Source organism: Ambystoma mexicanum, chromosome 4q, assembly GCF_040938575.1.
Source record: "Ambystoma mexicanum isolate Mex_15411 chromosome 4q, UKY_AmexF1_1, whole genome shotgun sequence".
Classification (NCBI taxonomy): Eukaryota; Metazoa; Chordata; class Amphibia; order Caudata; family Ambystomatidae; genus Ambystoma; species Ambystoma mexicanum.
The window spans coordinates 51,667,822-51,687,024 of NC_090928.1; the positions used below are offsets into that span (position 1 = coordinate 51,667,822).

At 46.4% G+C, this 19,203-nt stretch overlaps 1 protein-coding gene across 2 annotated transcripts in view; it reads left to right on the forward strand.

The window, feature by feature from the left end:
• Nucleotides 1-19,203, forward strand: part of LOC138467453 (uncharacterized) — a 468,769-nt gene that overhangs the window by 327,365 nt on the left and 122,201 nt on the right. For both annotated transcript variants that reach the window (XM_069607455.1, XM_069607456.1), the window contains one exon: nucleotides 3,445-3,552. In XM_069607455.1, coding sequence (XP_069463556.1) covers nucleotides 3,445-3,552 — 108 coding nt within the window. The remainder of the gene's footprint in view (nucleotides 1-3,444; nucleotides 3,553-19,203) is intronic.

The window sequence follows — 19,203 nt, forward strand, 5'->3', positions numbered from 1 at the left end:
TTCTTTTTTCCTTGGGCTTTGAGCCCTTGGAGGAATGGGTCTGGAGTGACCCAGTACTGATGGGGACAAGCTGTCCAGATGGGATAAACGACCACATTTCGTTGTGCACCAACAACATGCTTAATTACTTTGGGACGTATAGGCTACACAGATGGTCTGAGAGACTTGGGAAGGAATTTATATTAAACTTCTTTTAGCCATTGATCACCCAAATGAAAGACGCTTCCAGGCACTGGTTTAAGCTTTCCCTTTCCTTATTAGGGAAAATGGTAATCTTCACATTATTACTATGCCAAGACTCCAATACCCTGTACACAGTGCCTTGTATAGGAGAAGGACATACATGATATGCTCTGGCATGGCAAGCTAGCAAGTATGGCCCTGGGCATCCTGTTAGATTTAGGTTTGTGCAATTCTAGAAACTGAAAAATGTCATCAGGCAAAGCAGCCAACAGTGCTAAATGATGTTCTTTGGGCATGAGGATAACTAGATGACTAGACTGAGAATGGAGGTCCTGGCAAGGTTCATGTTTATTTAAACATGTTTGCTGAAAGGGAAATTTATGAATTTAAATAAAATGCAAAGGGATAACAGCTGCTGCAATGTGATGAAGATTGGTAACCAGTCCAAGACAGATAGGCCAGTAAAACTAAATAAGTCTTTGTGTGTCCTGGGGTAGAACAATACTGGTTTTAAAGGTGTCCCCAGTCCCTGCTTTGTCTTTCTTCCAAAGGGAATCTGTCAGTAGTCCAGGCTTGGGTTTAAGGGTTTTCCACACCCTTTCTTCTCTTTGTTTCTTAGGGTTTCCTCACCCTTGGCTTTAGTCTCTGATTTAAGGGTTTCTTGCACCCTTCTTCTTTGGTATTGTCACAGTCTCTTTGCATTGAGACTCAAAACCCAGTTTAAAGGGATTCTCGAGTATTCCGCTCTTCTCAGGTTCTCTACTCAGCTCTTCTCAGGGTGTCCTTCTGCTTCCTTTGACTTAGTTTGCTGTAGCCAAATGTTTTTCCTCTAGCAACTTCTTGTTGCGCTGAACTTTGGGAAGGTCTGCTTCACCTACCTGTCTTTAGAGTCTCGATTCTTACTGTCCTCACCCACTCTTTACATCTTTTCTTGTCCTTATCCTCAATGCCATGTCACAAGCTCATTCCTCCTACCACATTGGGCTTGACACCTTCAAATAGGGGGCTCGCCCCTAATGCCTGCATTGGGACAAACACGCCCTCTCAAAGCTTCCTAATCTGACTGACTAGGTTCTCTTTTCTCCTTGTGATTTTAATCTGACACCTCCTCCTGGCATTAGCCTGCCACCTTCTGCTGACGTGCGACACCATCATCCTTTTGATATTATTCTACTACCACCTCTCAATGTTCACCTACTTCCACTTCCTGATTCTCCTTTACCACCCATTTCTTGATGTTCATACCCAACGTCCTTACAGATGACTTTCTACCTGCACCTGACTTCTCTCCCCCTCTATTCTCCAACCTCCTCCTCTCTTCAAGCCCCAGCCTCCTCCAAACGCCTTACTTTTCCTTACCCTTCTTCCAGACACACTTCCCACTTCTTAACCTCCTCCACATTGCTTCCTCACTCTCCAACCTACTTATGCAGCCAGCCCCTACTCAAGTTACCCACTCAGCCTGACTGGGGCATTGGGGTTTTTCAACATTTATGGTGGGTACTGGTGAAGGTAATTATCGAAAGGACAGCTTATTCTGCTGTGCATTCTTGCAATCACGCCAGCTGACGGCACTGCATGGAAGGGCCTGTGGTGTTACATTTTTTAGCAGATAGGCATACCGAGGCCTCCTGAGAAATGCAAGCTGGTTTCAGGATTGATGTGGGTGCCAGCTACCAGGCAATGATTGTGGTATTGATCTCTTCATTGAACCTCTGGCTGGAGCTCACAGAGAATTATGCTTTGGTTTTGGGGTGGTCACAGACTCGCTGTACAGTCCGCGCAGGACCATTAGTAGCATTCCTGAGTTCGGCATACACTTGTTCTGTGGGTTGTGACAATTTTTTGGCCTGCTTCACATGCCTGAGAGTGGTGTCAGTAACATATGTGAGATAAATGGGGCATATGCTATATGTTCCTTTTGGCCCCGAGTATTTGGCTTTGTTAAAGGGGCAACATCATCCTCTATAGCAGCCCCCCAAACATGTGAATGGTTACTGCTGGAAGACAGGGAAAAGAATATATCATCACTGTCATTTATGTTCCTCAGGGCAAGAGTTGAATTCATTAAATGTGCAACATGACTTAAAAGGGAATGGGTTTCAAAAGGTCCAATGATGAGCAATAGCGCCACCTGGGGGACAGCAAGAGCTCAAGGAGGAATGGACGGGGGTTACAAATGGAATAAATGGTAGTCTCAGAAGAAATATCTGACAGTTTCAGGTGAAGGGGGACAAACATCAATTTACAGAGGGCAGACAGCAACTCCAGAAAAATGGGAAATAAGTCCAAATAGGGACAGTTAAGTGATTTTTACAATTATTCTGCTAGGTGGCTTTCGGATTTTCAAGAATTGCATGCTGTGTGATTAGTTTTATGGTGTGCAGTGAATTTAAGAGTATGGCTGGACCCAGCACACGGGGGACATTCGTAGGAGAAAGGACACAGTGGGACTCCCCCAGAGCTTGATTCTGGCACTCCTACATCCCAACCAGAGGCCCATGTTTCTCTTGCCCTGCCCAGCCTTCCATTCTACCTCCCTGTGTCAGTTTTGTCACTGAACATGGTATCCGACAGGAAAACAGATTCATGGCCAGACAACTTCTATGCCTGCAGCCCCAATGATGCTGTCTTCCAAGCCAACTCCGGCCACTGTGCCTTGCTGCCACCTCTGAATGACCTCTGCAGAGAATGCTGTTGCAAGGAGAAGAGAACAGATGCAACTCTGTTTTCTTCACTCAGATCTTTGATCTTTGCTGATCTTACACGAAATTGAATGTGGCAAAGAATGTCCTATTATTCAGTTCATAGTTGGACTTTGGACTAAAACATGTCCTCTTGGAATCTTAGTTCACAATGGGGCAAAGAGATGGGGTTGAGGATGGATGAAACATGATTGGCTTTGGCTTGAAGTTTATTGACTAGGTTTTCTTTTGTTTTTTTGTGCAAAAGCACTGTAGTTGAAGTTCATCACTTGGTTGCTTTAGGCAGGAACAATGATCACTTTGAGTTTGCCAAGTCAAAATATGTATACTCTTGATCTCATTCCCTGGGTGTCCAGTCCATATGATCTGATTACAATGGTTGTTCCTTTTCCAATTCCTGCACATTTAGTTATTGAGATAAAAGAAAGTGAGAGTGAGAGTGAGAGTGTAAGATCAATGACTAGAGGAAATTGGTTGTTGACAGAATTACATAATGTTTCAAAATGTATACCCTTGGAAACACATGTATACTTAGAAAGATGTTTTTCTATAACAGACCCTGAAGTTACCACACTTGCATCATTCGATATTAATGAAGAAGGCAAGACCTATGCTATCGACATTAAAGACTATCAGAGCGGAAAAGGCTTTCACAGTGCTGAAGGTGAGTAAAACAAGCTGCAATGCTTACACTATGTCACAAAGCTGAGCTGGGTCAATATAGATGGACACAGTAATAAGGTTATAAAAAGACACTGGTTTATTAGGGTTTGTTCCATAACAGGGGAGAAACAGTGAAAATGTAACCCTACAAATGAGTACTTTAACTTTGAGCGGCAGCCAAGAAAGCCACAGTCTCTGAAATGTGTAATCCTCCATCTGGGATTTCTTCCAGAGACCATTTCACTTCTAAGTAACTCATTCTTGGGGCTTAAGTGGCACTGCATTTGTTTATTGTGTCCTTATTCCATCGATTTAGGTCTTCTGTTTCTCGTCCCTGACTGTTAGGAAACCTCTCTGCCTGGGTCTCAAACCCCTACGTGCCCCTACATGTTAGTTCTAAGCATTAAATTAAGGTAGGGCTTGGTATTTCCAGGCTAAGCCTCAACGCTTCCCATAGGAGGCTGATAACCTATGTTTGTCTACAGGCTGTGGTTCTACTCTTCCTCCATATTTGAGGGTCCTGGCTTTAGCCCTCAAAACCTTTCCTCATCTACTTCTCAATGATTCAGTATGGTCTTGTTCCTCAGGGGTCCTTATCTAATCCTCTCTCCTCTCCACTGGTCTGTTCCAACAACTTCTCCTGCTACGCCTTGACATTCTGCCTCATGCTCTTACCTTAAGTCTTCTTCAACTCTCCTATCTGGGATATTGCGATCCTGCTCCCTCTCCTTGTCTACTTCAGCCTCATCTTGGCTGTCTCTCACTCTCTCCAGTCTGACCTTTTTAATTGTCCTCTTAAACACCCTCCTGGTGTCTCCTCCAACGACTTTTTCTTTACTCTTCACCTCCGTCCCAAAATGTAAGAACTTTCCATCTCTACTTTTACTCTAGTCTCCAACCCCTACTGTATTCCTACACCCACTGCCTTTATCTCTCCTTGCTGCCACCTCACTTGTTCTGGTGCTGCTCTGTTTCTCCTCCTTTCTCACAGCATGCCCTCCACGGCTTCCCACCACCTCTTCCTCATGTTACACCTCTTCCCCATGTTACACCTCCTTTACACACTTCACCTTTTGCCGCCTCCTCTCTGACCTCCTGTTTATCCTCCTTGTGCTACCAACCCTCTCCTAGTCCACCTAGCCAATGCTTCCATACACCCTCACTCAGAGAAAACCCTGGGGCCTATAAAAGTTCCCACTTCCTCACTTAACTCTGCATAGGTGTGTATGGTTCTTAACCTCCAGCAGCGATCAGTTGGTTGGCAGTGCTCACCCTCTCCTGCAAATAACATGGTCTGGTCCTCTATCTAGACAGGCTACCATCTTGGAATGCCACTCATAGTGTGTACACAGTGGAGCAGCAGAAGCAGAGCTCACTAGGTCACAGTTCAAGCAGGTCATTCTCCACTGCATCCTGTAAGGAACTCATGGTGGCAACAATAAAGACAGACTCAATTGATCACAGTTGAAGGGTGTTTATTAAACTGCAAAAATGCCTAATCTAAATCTAAGATGGGAGCATGCTTTGGCCATCAATGAAAATAAGGCAGTCTTAGTGGTGTTGTGTCAAATAAAAGGGCCTATACTAAGAAAAACCTATTGCCAATCCTTACTCTAATTACAAAAAGAGTTTGGGATATGATGCATAAGAAAGAACGAAGTGTTCACAACTAATGTGTCAGGATGTAGTAGTAGGGGTTTCCCTTCCCCACGTTTTGAGCACGGGATAAGGTGGAACATCTGAGCACAGCACACTTCTCGGCTTCCCCAACACGAGACGACCGTTCCGCTCTCAACCTTCAAGAACCTCGATGGCCAAGTCTCTTTTCCTGCAAAAAGTCTCTAGCCTTCGAGGGTCATAAAATAACGAACCAAAATGTTCCTTTTATAGGGGGCGTGGCCAGCAGCCATGTGAGGAAGACGTCCTCACTCAGAGCTCATGTTGATCCAACAAAGCAACATCCTGTTGCGCGAGTAAATGCTGCTAAAAAATGACTAAAATAGGTGCACAGCTGCATAAGCATAAGCATAAGGAGAAGCTGCGGAGGAAAGGAGAAGCAGTCCCCATTCCCATTGAGTCCTACGGGACTTAAATAGGAATGGGGATTAACAATTGTCACCGCCTGACTTAGCGGACTGCCGGGGCTGTAATACCCCAGTTGTTCCGGCAAGTCAGGCGGCGGTAATTCATTACGGGTTCAGCGGCGACCTGCCGGTTTTTCCGGCACGGTTTCCACGGGACTTATAATGAGGGCCTATGTCTTGTGGAAAGGGGTGACCTCTTGAAGGTCAGAGTTTTTCAAATATTACCTCAAGAGAAAAGCGACCATGACATTTTATCACCATATGGAAAAAAAAGAGAGGTCGTTGTAGCCCCCCTCTATTGCTTACTGAAGGGAAAAATAGATTTAGATGGTCACAATCCAAGCTCGAGAAATTGAATTACTGTATACGGAATAACGCTGCCTTTTTGAACCCACAGAGTGTGATGAATGAAAGCCACTATGTGGCGGCTATGAGTATTTGTTGAGCGCCCCCAGGGGTGGATCGCAACCAACATTTAAGCATAAACATGCATTTGATAATTCTATTTGGTGTAAGAAAAATCAGTTAAAGAGACAGTTGAGAACTGTGTCCGGTATAGATGTGACTCAGAGGCTCCAAAAGATAAAAACATTGAAAGTGGCATCTAAGATCTAGCTGAGGGGATGCAAAGCTTTGATGTACCAACGTGATGGAGACGCCATGTTACGTAGATGTGGGAAGATGGAGGAAGTTTACCGGTACCGTTGTTTACGGACTGGCAAACTTGTATTGAGGCCCATAGTCTTTTTAAGGATGATGAATTGTGGTTTCAAAATTGATGAGAACTTTGTATGGTTGCTCATAAATAATGTATATTGTTTTTTATTTTTCCTTTCTTTTTCCTTATAATTCTCACCATGTTTTGCTCTGTAATTCGATCAATTAGCTCTTTAATTCTGTCTAATTAGTTTTTTGTTTACGTTTTTTTTCTCTGCAAATGTTTTTCTCTTTTCAATGCTTTTTTCATTGAAAGGTTGAATGATTTTCAGCCATAACAATAAATAAATAAAACAAAAAGAAGTACGAATTCATTAGTTATGAAAATGACAGAAGCAGATGGAAGTCATTACAATGTTTAGGAATTAATGGCTTTTCGGATGGGAAACGGGAGTTTATGTGAGTAATCAGAGCTAATTATAATGTTGGAAAAGTTCAGCAGAGTCCCAGTGCTGCCTGCCAGGTTTTAAAAAGCTATATTGGATAGGCAGATTGGCTATCATTGAAGAAACCCGCAAACTGATTGACGCCCGTGCCCAGTGAGTATTCTGGGCCGAGCACCTGATTAAATGTGTATGGCTAACAGGATAAAAGTGTCTCATTCAAGACATATAGAGTTTGCTGCAAAGGAAGAACCTTTATAATGTTAGGCAAAAAAGAGTGGTTGTTCGTTGACAAATGATCGTAGCCAAGCCAAGTATTGCATTATGAATACAGTCACATCGTTGGATGGACAGGACATAGAAACCTACACACTTGGGAGTTCAAATGAGCGACGCAAGAGCCTAGTTGTTTGTGGGCAGATGGCTGCAAAGTAGGCGTGATTAAAGCACAGTCAGAGGTTGAGGGAAGTGCAAGAGACAAGATAACGTGAACGTTCTTCAGCTGCCAACATGCAAAGTTAATAGAAGTTTGATTTTTTTCAGTGATTGCAGGCTACACAAAGTTGCTTACAAGCTGAGAAGAAAAAAAGGTACACAAATATTCTGTTTTTCTGATTTGTCTTTTGGACTCTGAGAGCCAAAGAGCTCTTTTTAGGCTGTTTTGTGAGCAGCACAAGGTAGCAAGTGAGAATTTAAGGTTATGAGCTTTGATTTTAATATCCACCAGTTTGAGAACTTACAAAAATGCATATTTAAATTTCCTCAACTGCACCGTCAAGAATGTGAGTTTTCAGCGTAATTTCCTTATTTATGCTATACGTATTTGTTATTGAGAACCCTAGATACATTATAGATTTGCAGGAAACGAGTTTGTGCACATTAATGAACCGATTTTCGCCAACTAGTGTACTACCTTTTTGTATGTAAGTATAGCAGTTTTAGCAGTATTTGTTTTGAGATTGTTTTCCATTCAGTAACTGTAAGTGACGCTCAGCTGGTGTTGTAATCCAACTACAGTAGTATCCATTAACACAGAATCATCCGCAAAGGCTGAAAGTTGCAGATGTTTGTGTCCAATTTTAGGATAAAAGCATCTGATTCCAGACAATCTCTCTACCAAGTCACTTACGTATAGATTAAACAAGCAAGGAGTCAACACGCATCACTGCCTGAGACCTGTCTTGGTAATTATTTCTTGAGTTACCCTTCCTTCCGTGTCCAATCTTACTTGCATTGAAGTATCACTGTGTAAAAGCCTGAGTATTCCCCAAGACCATAGTTTGATCCATAAGTGGTTCTTGTCATTGTCATCAAAGATGGCATGGGTGCAATATACAATCAAGCATTATACTTCGCCCTTATCTGTTCTTTTAGGATTTTCACAATTAACCCATTGGGAGAAGTCCCCATCCCCTTTCTAAACCCTGCCCGGCAAGGTGATGGCCTACCTGAGTCCTTCACCCAATACCAGCAAGGATTTTACTTACGGAATCTAGTACTGCTACTGGCCTATAATTTGCTGGTAATTTCCGATCTCCCTTATTTTTTATAGATGGGGACTATACAACTTGTATGCCATTTCGCGCTCTGAAACACTTGTGTACGAGCGCGATATAAATAAAACATCATTTCATTTCATGAAATCGGAGTGCCAACAACAACTTATTGCCGATTTGAGCCTTATTTAATTTTCGATCCTCAACCGTTCCAAAATGGCCGACCTACACACGAGCACCGGAGTGCTTTGTGTCTGCTGCATGATGCCCATGGGATTGGCCAAGCCCCACACATCCGATCCAATCAGGTAGCCGGCAGGTGAACGTAAGCCCCCCACCTAAGGCCCACTTCTAAGGCCCTGTCTGAGCCTGGCGGAGCATGATGGATCATGGAGCACCTCTCCTTGTAACTTCTGCAGGACCTTTCAGCCCTAAAGGACTCACAAAGAGTTCCACTTGCCCTGGTAAGGAGCAATGAGGCACATCACACTCTCCTCCTTCTGTGACACTATCCCTGCTAATACTGTGGCATGCTCCTTTCCCCAATGCTTATCTATTATGTATTTCTCGCACCAACATCACCACCTTGTTACTCATGCCTCAGAGCTCCTTTTTGCAAAAAAAAGTTTTTTTAAAGTGTACTACTTCCTTCTGTGCAGCCTTTTTCGTTGTGTGTGCTTTTGGGTGCCTTTTGCAAACATCGAAATATAGTTGTCCTTTCATCTGTGCTGCCATTTTTGTTTTGTGTGCCTTTGAGTGCCTTTTGCACAAATCTAACTCAGGGGCACAACATACTGGTCTCTGATCTTTACATCTGTGCACTTGCAGCGCACCTATTGTTTTTTGTCTGTGTGGCCGCCAAATGCCATTCTATTGTGTATTAGTGCATCAGACCCTCTCCCTGCTATCCTCTGACCTCTCCCCTTGCCCCCACTTGTTCCCCTTCCACCTTTGTTCTCTCTGTCTCCCCTATTATTTTTAAACTGTTTCTCAATCTCCTACCTTCCCTCTCTCACTAAGTCTGGAAGGAAGAAATTAAAAAATTCACTCCTAAGATCCAATCCGGTACTGCCCATTGCAGACACCTACATCAATGCTTCCTCTTGACGAACTATCACTGACATCCTCTTTGCTGTTCATTCAGCTAACCAATGGACCCCTTATATGTTCTATGTCCTCTCCTCTTTCTCCTCCTCAGCAATTTCTGGCGGCACTAGATGAGGAAGTGCTCTTGGCTCACTTCTCATCTTCCAAATGCACCATTAATGTCTATCCCAATGGCACTATCATGGCCTAGTGTTCTATGCCCAACCTTCTCCCTCTGGACAGGCGTCTTCCTTCCCTTTTCAACTTCCACGTCTCCTTCCCTCATTCCCCTCATCCCCTCCCTAAATGGGGTTGCACCGCACCCCCTCTCAAATCTTTCAAAGGGGGTCACCAGCTTAACTTACCGACCCTCAATTCTCGCTCTGCCATTAAACACTCCTCTGACATCTGTCGCCTCTTTGAAGACCTTGACGTCCTTGCCCTCAATGAGACATGGTTCAAGGCCAGCTCCGTCACTGCTGTTGACACTCTTCTTCCTGGTGGCTACAAGATCATATCCAACGCCAGACCCTCCCGATCTGGCGGTGGGTTAGCTCTGATTTTCCCTGAGTGGGTTCCTCCCTCCATTATCCCCAGTCAATCCTATTCCTCCTTTGAAAGCCTAGTCTGCAGCCTGACTGGCTCTCTTCTTTTTCTGTTACTCTTGTTACCATCTACAGACCGCCCCGGTCCTTCCTCCCTTTTCATCTTGGAATGGGCCGACCTCTCCTCCTCTCTTCTTGCCTTCTCCCTCAAACTTATGTTCCTTGGGGACTTCACATCCATCTCAACGCCCAGAATGTGGCCTCAGCTCTCTTCCACAACCTCTGCAAACACTATCTCCCTCACTATCGTCCCCTCTGGCCTAACCCACTCTGCAGGCCCCACCCTGGATGCCTTAATCTTGTCAGACATCCCGCTTTCCACCCCCCTGACTACCCTTCTTTCCTGGTCCGACCACTCCCTCCTCTCTTCCTTCCTTGAACTCCCCTTCCCACAGTCCCCTCACCCCACTGTCAGTCTCCTTTGCTGTCATTTGACTGATGAAGCGTGTGTCAGTCGCTGCCTTCGCTTCTTCCTTCATCCCTCTCCTGTCCCCTGCTCTGGACTCTCCCCCTGCCTCTGTCCTTTCTAACTTCCATCTTTCTATCGCTAACACCCTGGACATCCTTGCCCCTGTCCTGAGGATCCGCATGGACCCTGCCTCCAAATGCAACTCTTGGTACGACTCGTACTTAGCTGCTTTGAAACGAAAGTGCAAAGCGGCAGAACGGAATTGGCAGTCATCTAGCGCATCTCCTGACAAACTGGCCTGCCGCCTTCTCCAACGGCAATACTGTTTTTCCATCTGCTCCAAGAAAACAGGTCATGTGCAAACTTGCATCTCACGAGCCACTAACAACACGGCTGAACTCTTTAAAATCTGCTAATAACTCGCCAATCCTACTGCAGTCTCCTCCTTCCTCCCAGGCCTTATGCTCCGCACTGGCCTCCCACGTTTCCTCAAAAACTCTTGATATCCTGTTCTCTCATCTGCTCCCTACCCCCACTTCCCCCATCTTACTCATTTTCTGACCCTCACCCCCCCATACTCACCTACCTCTCTCCCATTGCACCAAATGAGATCTCTAGCGTTGTCCGATCTATGGAAGTCTCCTCTGAACAGGTGCTACCCTACTCCTCCAGAACCACCAAGGACAACATAGACATTCTCGTCCCTGCCTTGGCTGACCTCTGCAACCACTCTTTTGCCACAGGCTCTTTCCCTCAACCCCTCAAGCACTCCCTTGTTCACCCTCTCCTAAAAAAGGTGTCTGCTGACCACTCATACCCAGAAAACTATCGACCTATCTCTATCACCCCTTTCTTGGGCAAGCTCAACTGACCCTTCACACCGAATTGGCTGGCTGCCTCCATGACCTCCAGTCTGGTTTCGGTTTCTGCCAAAATGACTGCACTGAAACTTCCGACCCTTCAAAAAGTCCGAAAATGCATACCACAAAAAGGTTCGAACACCAAAAGTTTGAACCTCTTTGGTGGTATGCATTTTAGGTAGGTTAAAAAAAAAGACTGCAGGGGTGTCCCCCGCAACACCCTGCTCACCATAGTGTACAGTATAATGAGCGGGAGTTGCAGGGTACACCCCCACAGCCACCCGACTAAAATAAAAAAGGAAAAAGGCTCCGGGGGTATCCCCTGCAACACCCCGCTCACCATTCTATACAGTATAGTGAGCAGGGGTTGCGGGGAACACCCCCGTAGCTGCCTGACAAAAAATAATAGTAAAAGGGCTGAAAGGGTGTCCCCCGCAACACCCCGCTCACCATACTATACAGTATGCGGGGGACACCCCTGCAGCTCACCGACCAAAAGTTACAAATAAATATAATAAAAGAAAAGGACCCTGCAGCGCCGGTTCCCGATCTCGGAAGTGAAAGGGAACCAGCGTTGCAGGGACACAGTGCGTCGGAAAGAAAGGTAAGTTGGGGGTGTGGGTGGGGGTGTGTGTTTTTATGGATGTGGTGTTTTTTTTAATGGATGTCAGCATGGGAAATGTATGAACAATTTTGTAATGCGTACATTTCCCATGCAGACTTTTTGTATGCAGTGATTTCCGTCGTGGGAAAATCACATAGATTCCTGGTTTCAGGGCAGCCAGCGGCACTGAAGCTGCTCTCCTGAATACCAGAGAAGACCTACTCTCTAATTTGGACTCTAACTATCCTTCTGTTCTGATCCTCCTCGATCTCTCCTCTGCTTTTGATACTGTCAACCCCTCCATCCTCATAAACTGTATCGATGATACCCTAGGCGTCACGGACAGGGCACTGGTGTGGCTTACCTCTTTCCCCATCTAACCGACCCTCCCAAGTTCAAATGAGTCCTTTTCTCTCCCCCACCTCACTCTCTACCTGTGGCGTCCCACAGGGTTCTATACTATCACCATAGTTCTTCAACATCTACCTGGCCCCTCTGGCCCACCTGATCTCCACCTACTCTCCTCACTTCCAGTGTTATGCAGATGACACACAGCTCTCTTTCATGGCTGCCTTCGCTACCTCCTCCTCCTGTTCCTACCTTATACCTGACTGCCTGACAGCTATTCAGGCATGGTGCTCTGCCAATGATCTCTGCCTCAATGCCAGCAAGACGGAGATCCGTCTTATTGGGACGCCTGCTCCTAGTTTCCCTCCTCACTCTCTGGCCAGACTCCTTGGGTTCACTCACACACCTGTGAGGCAAAAAAAACTCGGGATCATCTTTGACTCCTCTCTCCCCTTCTCTCCACACATCACGGACCTTACGAAGAAGTACAATTTTCAACTTCATCTCCACAGGGGCATTCTACCTTTCCTCACCTTCCCCCAGAAGCTCAATGGGCCTCATTACGAGTATGGAAGTAGCCATGCCGCTTTTAGCGGCATGGCTACCACCATACCGGGTACCGGGTCCGGGTTCCTGGAATGGGGAAATACCGGGCCATTCCGACCTTGGAGAGCCCGGTAATTCCCTTTCCCGGGACCTGGACCCGGTACATCCCCATTCCCATTTGAGCCCCCATAGGGCTCAATGGGAATGCGGAGGATGCTAACAACGGGCCTGTTAATGACAGGCCCGTTGTTAGCAACCTCGTCTGCTAGCGGGTCCCGCTAAGGACTCCTGGTTTTACCAGGCGTCCTTAGCGGGACCTGTGAGCAGACCTCGTAATGAGGCGGTAGAGGGTTAACGGCACCGGCAGCTCTACCGGCACCATTAACCCTTTACTAGGCTTGACTACTGCAACGGCCTCTTCCTAAACCTTCCTCTTTCCTCCCTTCGCCCACTCCAACTAATCCAGAATAGGACGGCAAGACTAATCCTTGGCCTCAAGCCCAGGGAACGCATCTCTGCAGCCCTAAAATCTCACCACTGGCTCCCGGTGACTGGATCAGATTCAAAATGCCTTTGCATCATCCACAGGGCTGTCTGGGGTCTGGGACCTCTCTATATCCAGCTCTCCCAAAATACCTCACAGCCAGAATCCTTTGATCCTCTGGCTCCAACACTCTTCAGGTCAAATGTTTCTCCAAGCAGAGAGTGGGAGGTAGATCCCTCTCTTTGGCTGACACCTCCCTCTGGAACAGCCTCCCTCGCCCCTCAGAGTTGAGCCGGATCTTCTTAAGTTCCGGAAACTTCTCAAGACCTGCCTTTTCTGCTTTTCCTTCCCTCTACCCCTCCCGTGCTAAGCTCTCCATGTACTGATGCTACTGGGGTCTGGTTGTTAGGCAGAATTGCATGCAGTACCATCTGGGACCACTACACACAATTAGGACTACAGGCATTAGCCAAACCAACCTTTGGTATAAGTCTGTACCACACAGTTTTTGGTAGCGAGCTGAGCAGCCAGGCTTATCTCAAGAGTGAATGTGAGCAGTACACGTAGTTACATACAGGACTTTCAGTCACAGTAGTTCAAGTAAACACTTATACTCAAGGTTTCTTGGTAAAAACACATAATAATTTATTACGCAATCATTTAGAAAACATTTCACTAGCAGAAGGCAACTTAATAGTATATACCCATACACTTCAATACAAAACTGTAAGCTTTTGAGACAGTTTGAGATCCCCCGAAATAGGAGCATAATGCCAGTTCAGTTACTTAGCAGTGAGCAAAAAGGACAAAAGTAAGTAGAATAGATCACATATGCTTTCTAGGCAGTGCAAATTGTTTCAGTTTACCAGATTACCAGAAGAGTTCAATTCAAGTCAGTAGGCCAGGCCAAAGTCAATTGGCTAGTGTTCTGTATAGGAAAGAGCAGTTCTGGTATCAAACGGTAAAGTCTTTGCAAAAGTTCTTAGAAGTAGTTTAGGCGAAAAAGAATCATATGTTGGGTCACAAACTGATTAGGCCTGTAAGTTGGGAAAGTTTCACGAACTTTCACGGCGAGAGTGGCGTTCTCTCAATCGGGTTTGCACAGTACCTTTTGTATGAAGAAACAAATGCTGCTGAAGTCATGGTTCCTGGCAGGTCCTGCAGATCTCGCTGTTCCTGAGCCTAAATTGTGGAGACAAGAGGGAAGACATTGGGGGACTCCTGCACTGCACGGGATCGTTGAAGAAAGCAAACAAGGTGGAGTCACTTCAGTTCCGGTAGCTGTAGATTCAAGAACACAAACTGGTGTCCCTCTCACTGGTTAATCCTAACCAGCCTTGAGAATGGTATCCAGGTGTCTTATGAGTTGATTGGTCTCACCAACTCAAAGGAAGAAGCCGTCCTTGAAGGAGCTTCTTTGTCGAATGGAGTGTGGCAATTCGGACCTGCAGCAGGGCTTCACAGGGCACACCAACGGCCTAGGAGTTGCAGCAGCCGTCCTCTTCCAGCTTGTCTTCGGTTCTTTCTTTCCAGTGGTCGGCTCTGCCTTCCAGTCCTGGAGACTCGCCTTTTAAACAGTTTTCTCCCTTTCATTCCAGCCTAGCTGTCACTCACCCAGCAGGGTGGCTGCCCTTGCCGGACAGTCAGCCAGCCAATCACACCAGAGTGCATTTGGGTCTCCTAGGAGACCAAGCACAGGGAGTTTCGGGCACCTCCCTCACTTCCTGCCCACCCCAGACACTCAGATGCCAAAGGCGGTCTTCAGTCCTGAAGCCCGCCAAAGGTACACAAACAAAGGGACCAAACCTGGTTTGGCGTACAGAGACAAACACTAGAAGGACCTTTCCAAAAATAAACGGCTAAATAAGAAGACCAGGACCTGTTTAAACAAAGGGGCTTAAGGCGCCATCTTGAAAAACAAGGCTCCCGTGATTTTTAGCTACCGGTGTTCGCGGTCGGGAAAAATCCTGGTAGTTCGTTGTAAAACCACTGATGGCTTTCCCACCTTCTGATATCTCTGCTGTTCTCTGTCGACTGGATAAATGTGACGTTCTTAAATACCGACTGAAAGTGGTTTTCTCCTCTACACTTGTCGCAGTGATGACCTACAGCCAGGCATGGACCGATGTGCGGGAAGTTATATCCACATCTATAGCATTTCTTTTGGTCTTGGTTGCGTTCAGAGGTGCGCACGGGGTAGAGGGATGCCGGTGCCTCAGTTTGTGTAATTGTATATTGCTCAGCGATTCCGTTTTCAGAGACAGGGCAGAGTCCACCCTCGCAAGGATTTGGAGGGTTCTGCTTTTTTGTAGTAATTTTTTCCTGGCTTGTGATTTTAAGGCCTCCTTTGTGGAATAGCGGTCAAAATCGCAGTATTTTGCCCTTTTTCTGTCTCATGACAAAATTGTCCATGTTCTCCCCTTTTTCCTGCGTGGAGGTGTGGAAAATGTTTTGCTCATAGTCCACGTTCTTCAGCGAGGCAAATTAATTATTCAGTGAGTCAAATATGCCCTGAAAAGTGTCAGTCATGTTTTCTGGCATTTCAAGTACAATGTCCCTCACTTCGGGACCTATTGAGTGTAAAAATATGCCTCTAAGGCAGCGTTCTTCCCTGACACCCGGTGCATCAATGTGTATGTACAGTTCCTTGAGCCACCTGTTCCATCTTGGTGCCAGGATGCTTGTATCAGATATATCAAAATGTTGCATGGCTTGCAGCTGTAAAGATTCATGGCATCCCTCCTATCTGGGCACAGGATTGCGAGGGATCGACTTTGACTGAGGGCTCTGTGAGCTACTGCCTACCTCATTATCTGACATGGTGGCTTGAGCGTTTATGGGAGGTATTACAGTGCTCACCTTTGGGTAGAGTTATGGATGTTGTGCACTGTATGTGCTTGTGTGGCAATGTCTCAGTCCAGGTGAGCCAGAAAAGCAACAGGCCTTCTTGGGCAGGTGTCCTCCTGTGTTTGGTGTTAGAAGTGCTTGGGGGGGTTCCTCTGTGGTGGTGCACGTAGCTTTAGACTGCTGTGAAATACAGGATGGGTTTCCTCATGACAGTGCACTGGTAATATGCATTGCGATCGCAATGAAGATACTTTTCCTCTGTGTCGGTGCAGATGTGCGTGGGCCCAGGGCTCATCGGGCCTGGCGCATCGTCGCGCATTACAGTCAGGAGTACAGCCGTGTTAGAAATATAGCTGACGCTTCGGCGCGCAATGCAGTCAGGAGTACAGCCGTGTTGGAAACGTAGGCCACAGTGCAGATCAGGAGAGTGGCTTGCCCCGACTCCGCAAGGATGCAGGAGAGCAGCGTATAATAGGACCGGTGTGCAGACCCAAGGGGGCACCGCAGTAGAGATCATTCCCGGGCACGTCGTGGATATCCTTGTCGCCAATATTGAATCTATACAGGTGGAATCGCTATGAGCATGGACGGCAATAATGATGCATTCAAATAAAGCCAGGAGACGTTGGGGACAGCATCTTCTTTAATAACCATACGTGAACTGGCGCAAAAGCCATTAGCCCTGCCTTTAACATTACGTGGGTTGCAACCCACAACAAACACAACAACAGAAAGGGGACGGGGGCCTGCCGTTCACAAACGTAATAACATAGAGAGGACATTACATCTTGTTCCCTCAACTGATGTTTCTAAGGGCTGCCGATGTCTGTAAGTCCAAAACCAAAGTTCTCCTGTGTCCATACCTGTGCTTGCCCTCACTCTTAAATCAAATGTGATCGGAGATCTTCTTAAAGGAAAAATGGTGATTCAAAAGGAAATGTAAACCACAGTGAGTTTCAGGTAGTCTTACCCATAGGTGTAGTTCTGCCGGATCAAAGTAGTTCAATTCAACAGGGTTGCCCTTGGAACCTTAAACGTAGAGCTCTTGTAGCAAATCATTGTCTCTGGGTCTCTTGGGGTTCCCTTCTCCAAGCTTTGATTTTCCAGTTCCAAACTGGACCTCGACCGACCAGGTCCATCAACTCCTTTTGCATACCAGTTCCTCGTTTTAACCTGAAAAGAGCTGGCGGCAACAGCTTGCCTGTTCAAGCCTGGAATGTACCCCCCTTCGCCTGCAAACCGATTAGACCTTCCAAAGTTTCAGGTCTAATACCAAAAAGTGGCTATTTATGAATGACACTCCTCACCTGAGTGCTTAGAGTACCCAGAGATATCTAACGCTCGTTCTCTTGACCTTTGTAAATTTCCTGCTGGATATGCTCGGTTGCTACCACCTGACCCGCCTTTGCTTATAGCCCACATTTGCTTTTTATGTATTTATGTTATGTACTAACTCTTGCTTTGTTATGACTATTTTGTATGTATTGATTTTGCATCCAAGCTGTCTTGTAATGCGCCCAGATACCTTAGGGTGTGGTGTACTTTATAAATCAATAAAACAAACAAACAAACAAACAAACAAACAAACAAACACAAAAAGACAATCACAATTCCTGTTAGGCCTCTCAGGGTTCTCTTCCACAAGTCTCGGTCTCTTTTCAAAAAGTTAAAAAATGCCTTTAGTGGGCCTTTTAGGGTTCCCTTCCCCAAGCCTAGGTCCCTCTTTACGAAACAAAGTTCCTCTTGTCAGGATGTACCTTTCACTGTACAGTTCTTTCATGGGGTCGTATCAGAGACTTTTGAGAATGGAGGGTTCTTTGCTCTTCCCAGGCGCGACGGCTCTGACCTCCAAACCCTGTCCTTATTCTCTGGCACCTCTTCTTCTTATGTGCCTCTTCCTTTTCCTCTTTACTGTGCTTCCCGCACACCTTCTTTTTCTATCGTGCACACTTGCACCTTCTTTCCACCTTTCCATGCCTCTTGAACACTTCTCCTTGCTTTTCACCTTCCTATGCCTCTTGCACACTGCTCTTTGCTTTTCGCCGTGCTCTCTTGCACTTTCATTTCATTTTCTCATCTACATGTCTCTTGCATTCTCTACATTTATTTCAGATTGCTTGCACCCTCTTTCTCACTTCCGGGTCACGTGCACCCTCTCTTAGCCGTCCAGTTTCCGTCTATGTTTCTTTACTGTCTTTCTTGGTTTCAGATCACTTGCACCCCTTTTCCTTACTTTCGGGTCATTCGCACCCACTCTTGGCGGTTTCCAAGCCGCCAGTGCACTTGTTCTGTCTCTCTGTATTTCCGCGCCTGTAGCGCTATTTTCTCTTACTCTGCTTTGCTTTTTTCAGCTTTTGTTTGCTTCGCTTTGCTTTTGCTTACTCCGCTTTGCCTTTTCACTGCAGGTACAATGTCGATCCCCTGCAATCAAAATTTTATCCGATGTTTCATCAAACCATTTTACCAGCAAATCCTCAAGAGTCTTGAATAAAGCCTCTCTGTGAACTCTCACAAGGGTCCAATAAATGTTGATTGATAAAATGCGATGCCCATACCCCTTCATACCAACAGCTAGAATTGCCTCATAATTTGTCTCCCATTCTTTAATAACTAAACACCATGGGGCTGCTGTTGCGCAGCTTATCAAGATGGCCGCTATCTGAAAAGCTCTGGCAACGGCACACCAATAATCGCCTGAATATCCTTCCTTGCATCGTCCGACTTACCCCCAGAGACTAGAGGAACTGCTTGATGAATGGTTACAGCATACTTTGGTGAAAATTTGACTCATTCTGTATGGCCGAAGCGCAGCCACGAGCGTGACACTGCTGCGATCCCAGCAACAGGCTGGACGAGGGGAGGGGGGCGGCCTGCCTGGTGCGGCGGAACCGGCGTGTAGTGCTGAAGCGATCCTTGCGAGGCTGCACGGGCGAAACAAGATGGTGCGGAACCAAGCACACGGTGAAGAGGAGACCCCCCCTGCTGAATGATGGTGGGGAGACACCCTGAAGAGGCTGCCACGGACAACGACTGTCGCGTGGTTGACGCCTCCAGGAACACTGCACGGCCCATGGCGGTTTCCCTGGGATCAGGCTTGCTGCGCCACAGCATCCACTCGTGTCCCCACGGCATACAACAACCTTCCCCTGCAGTACAGCAACCTGACAAATACAGGGTCTCCGG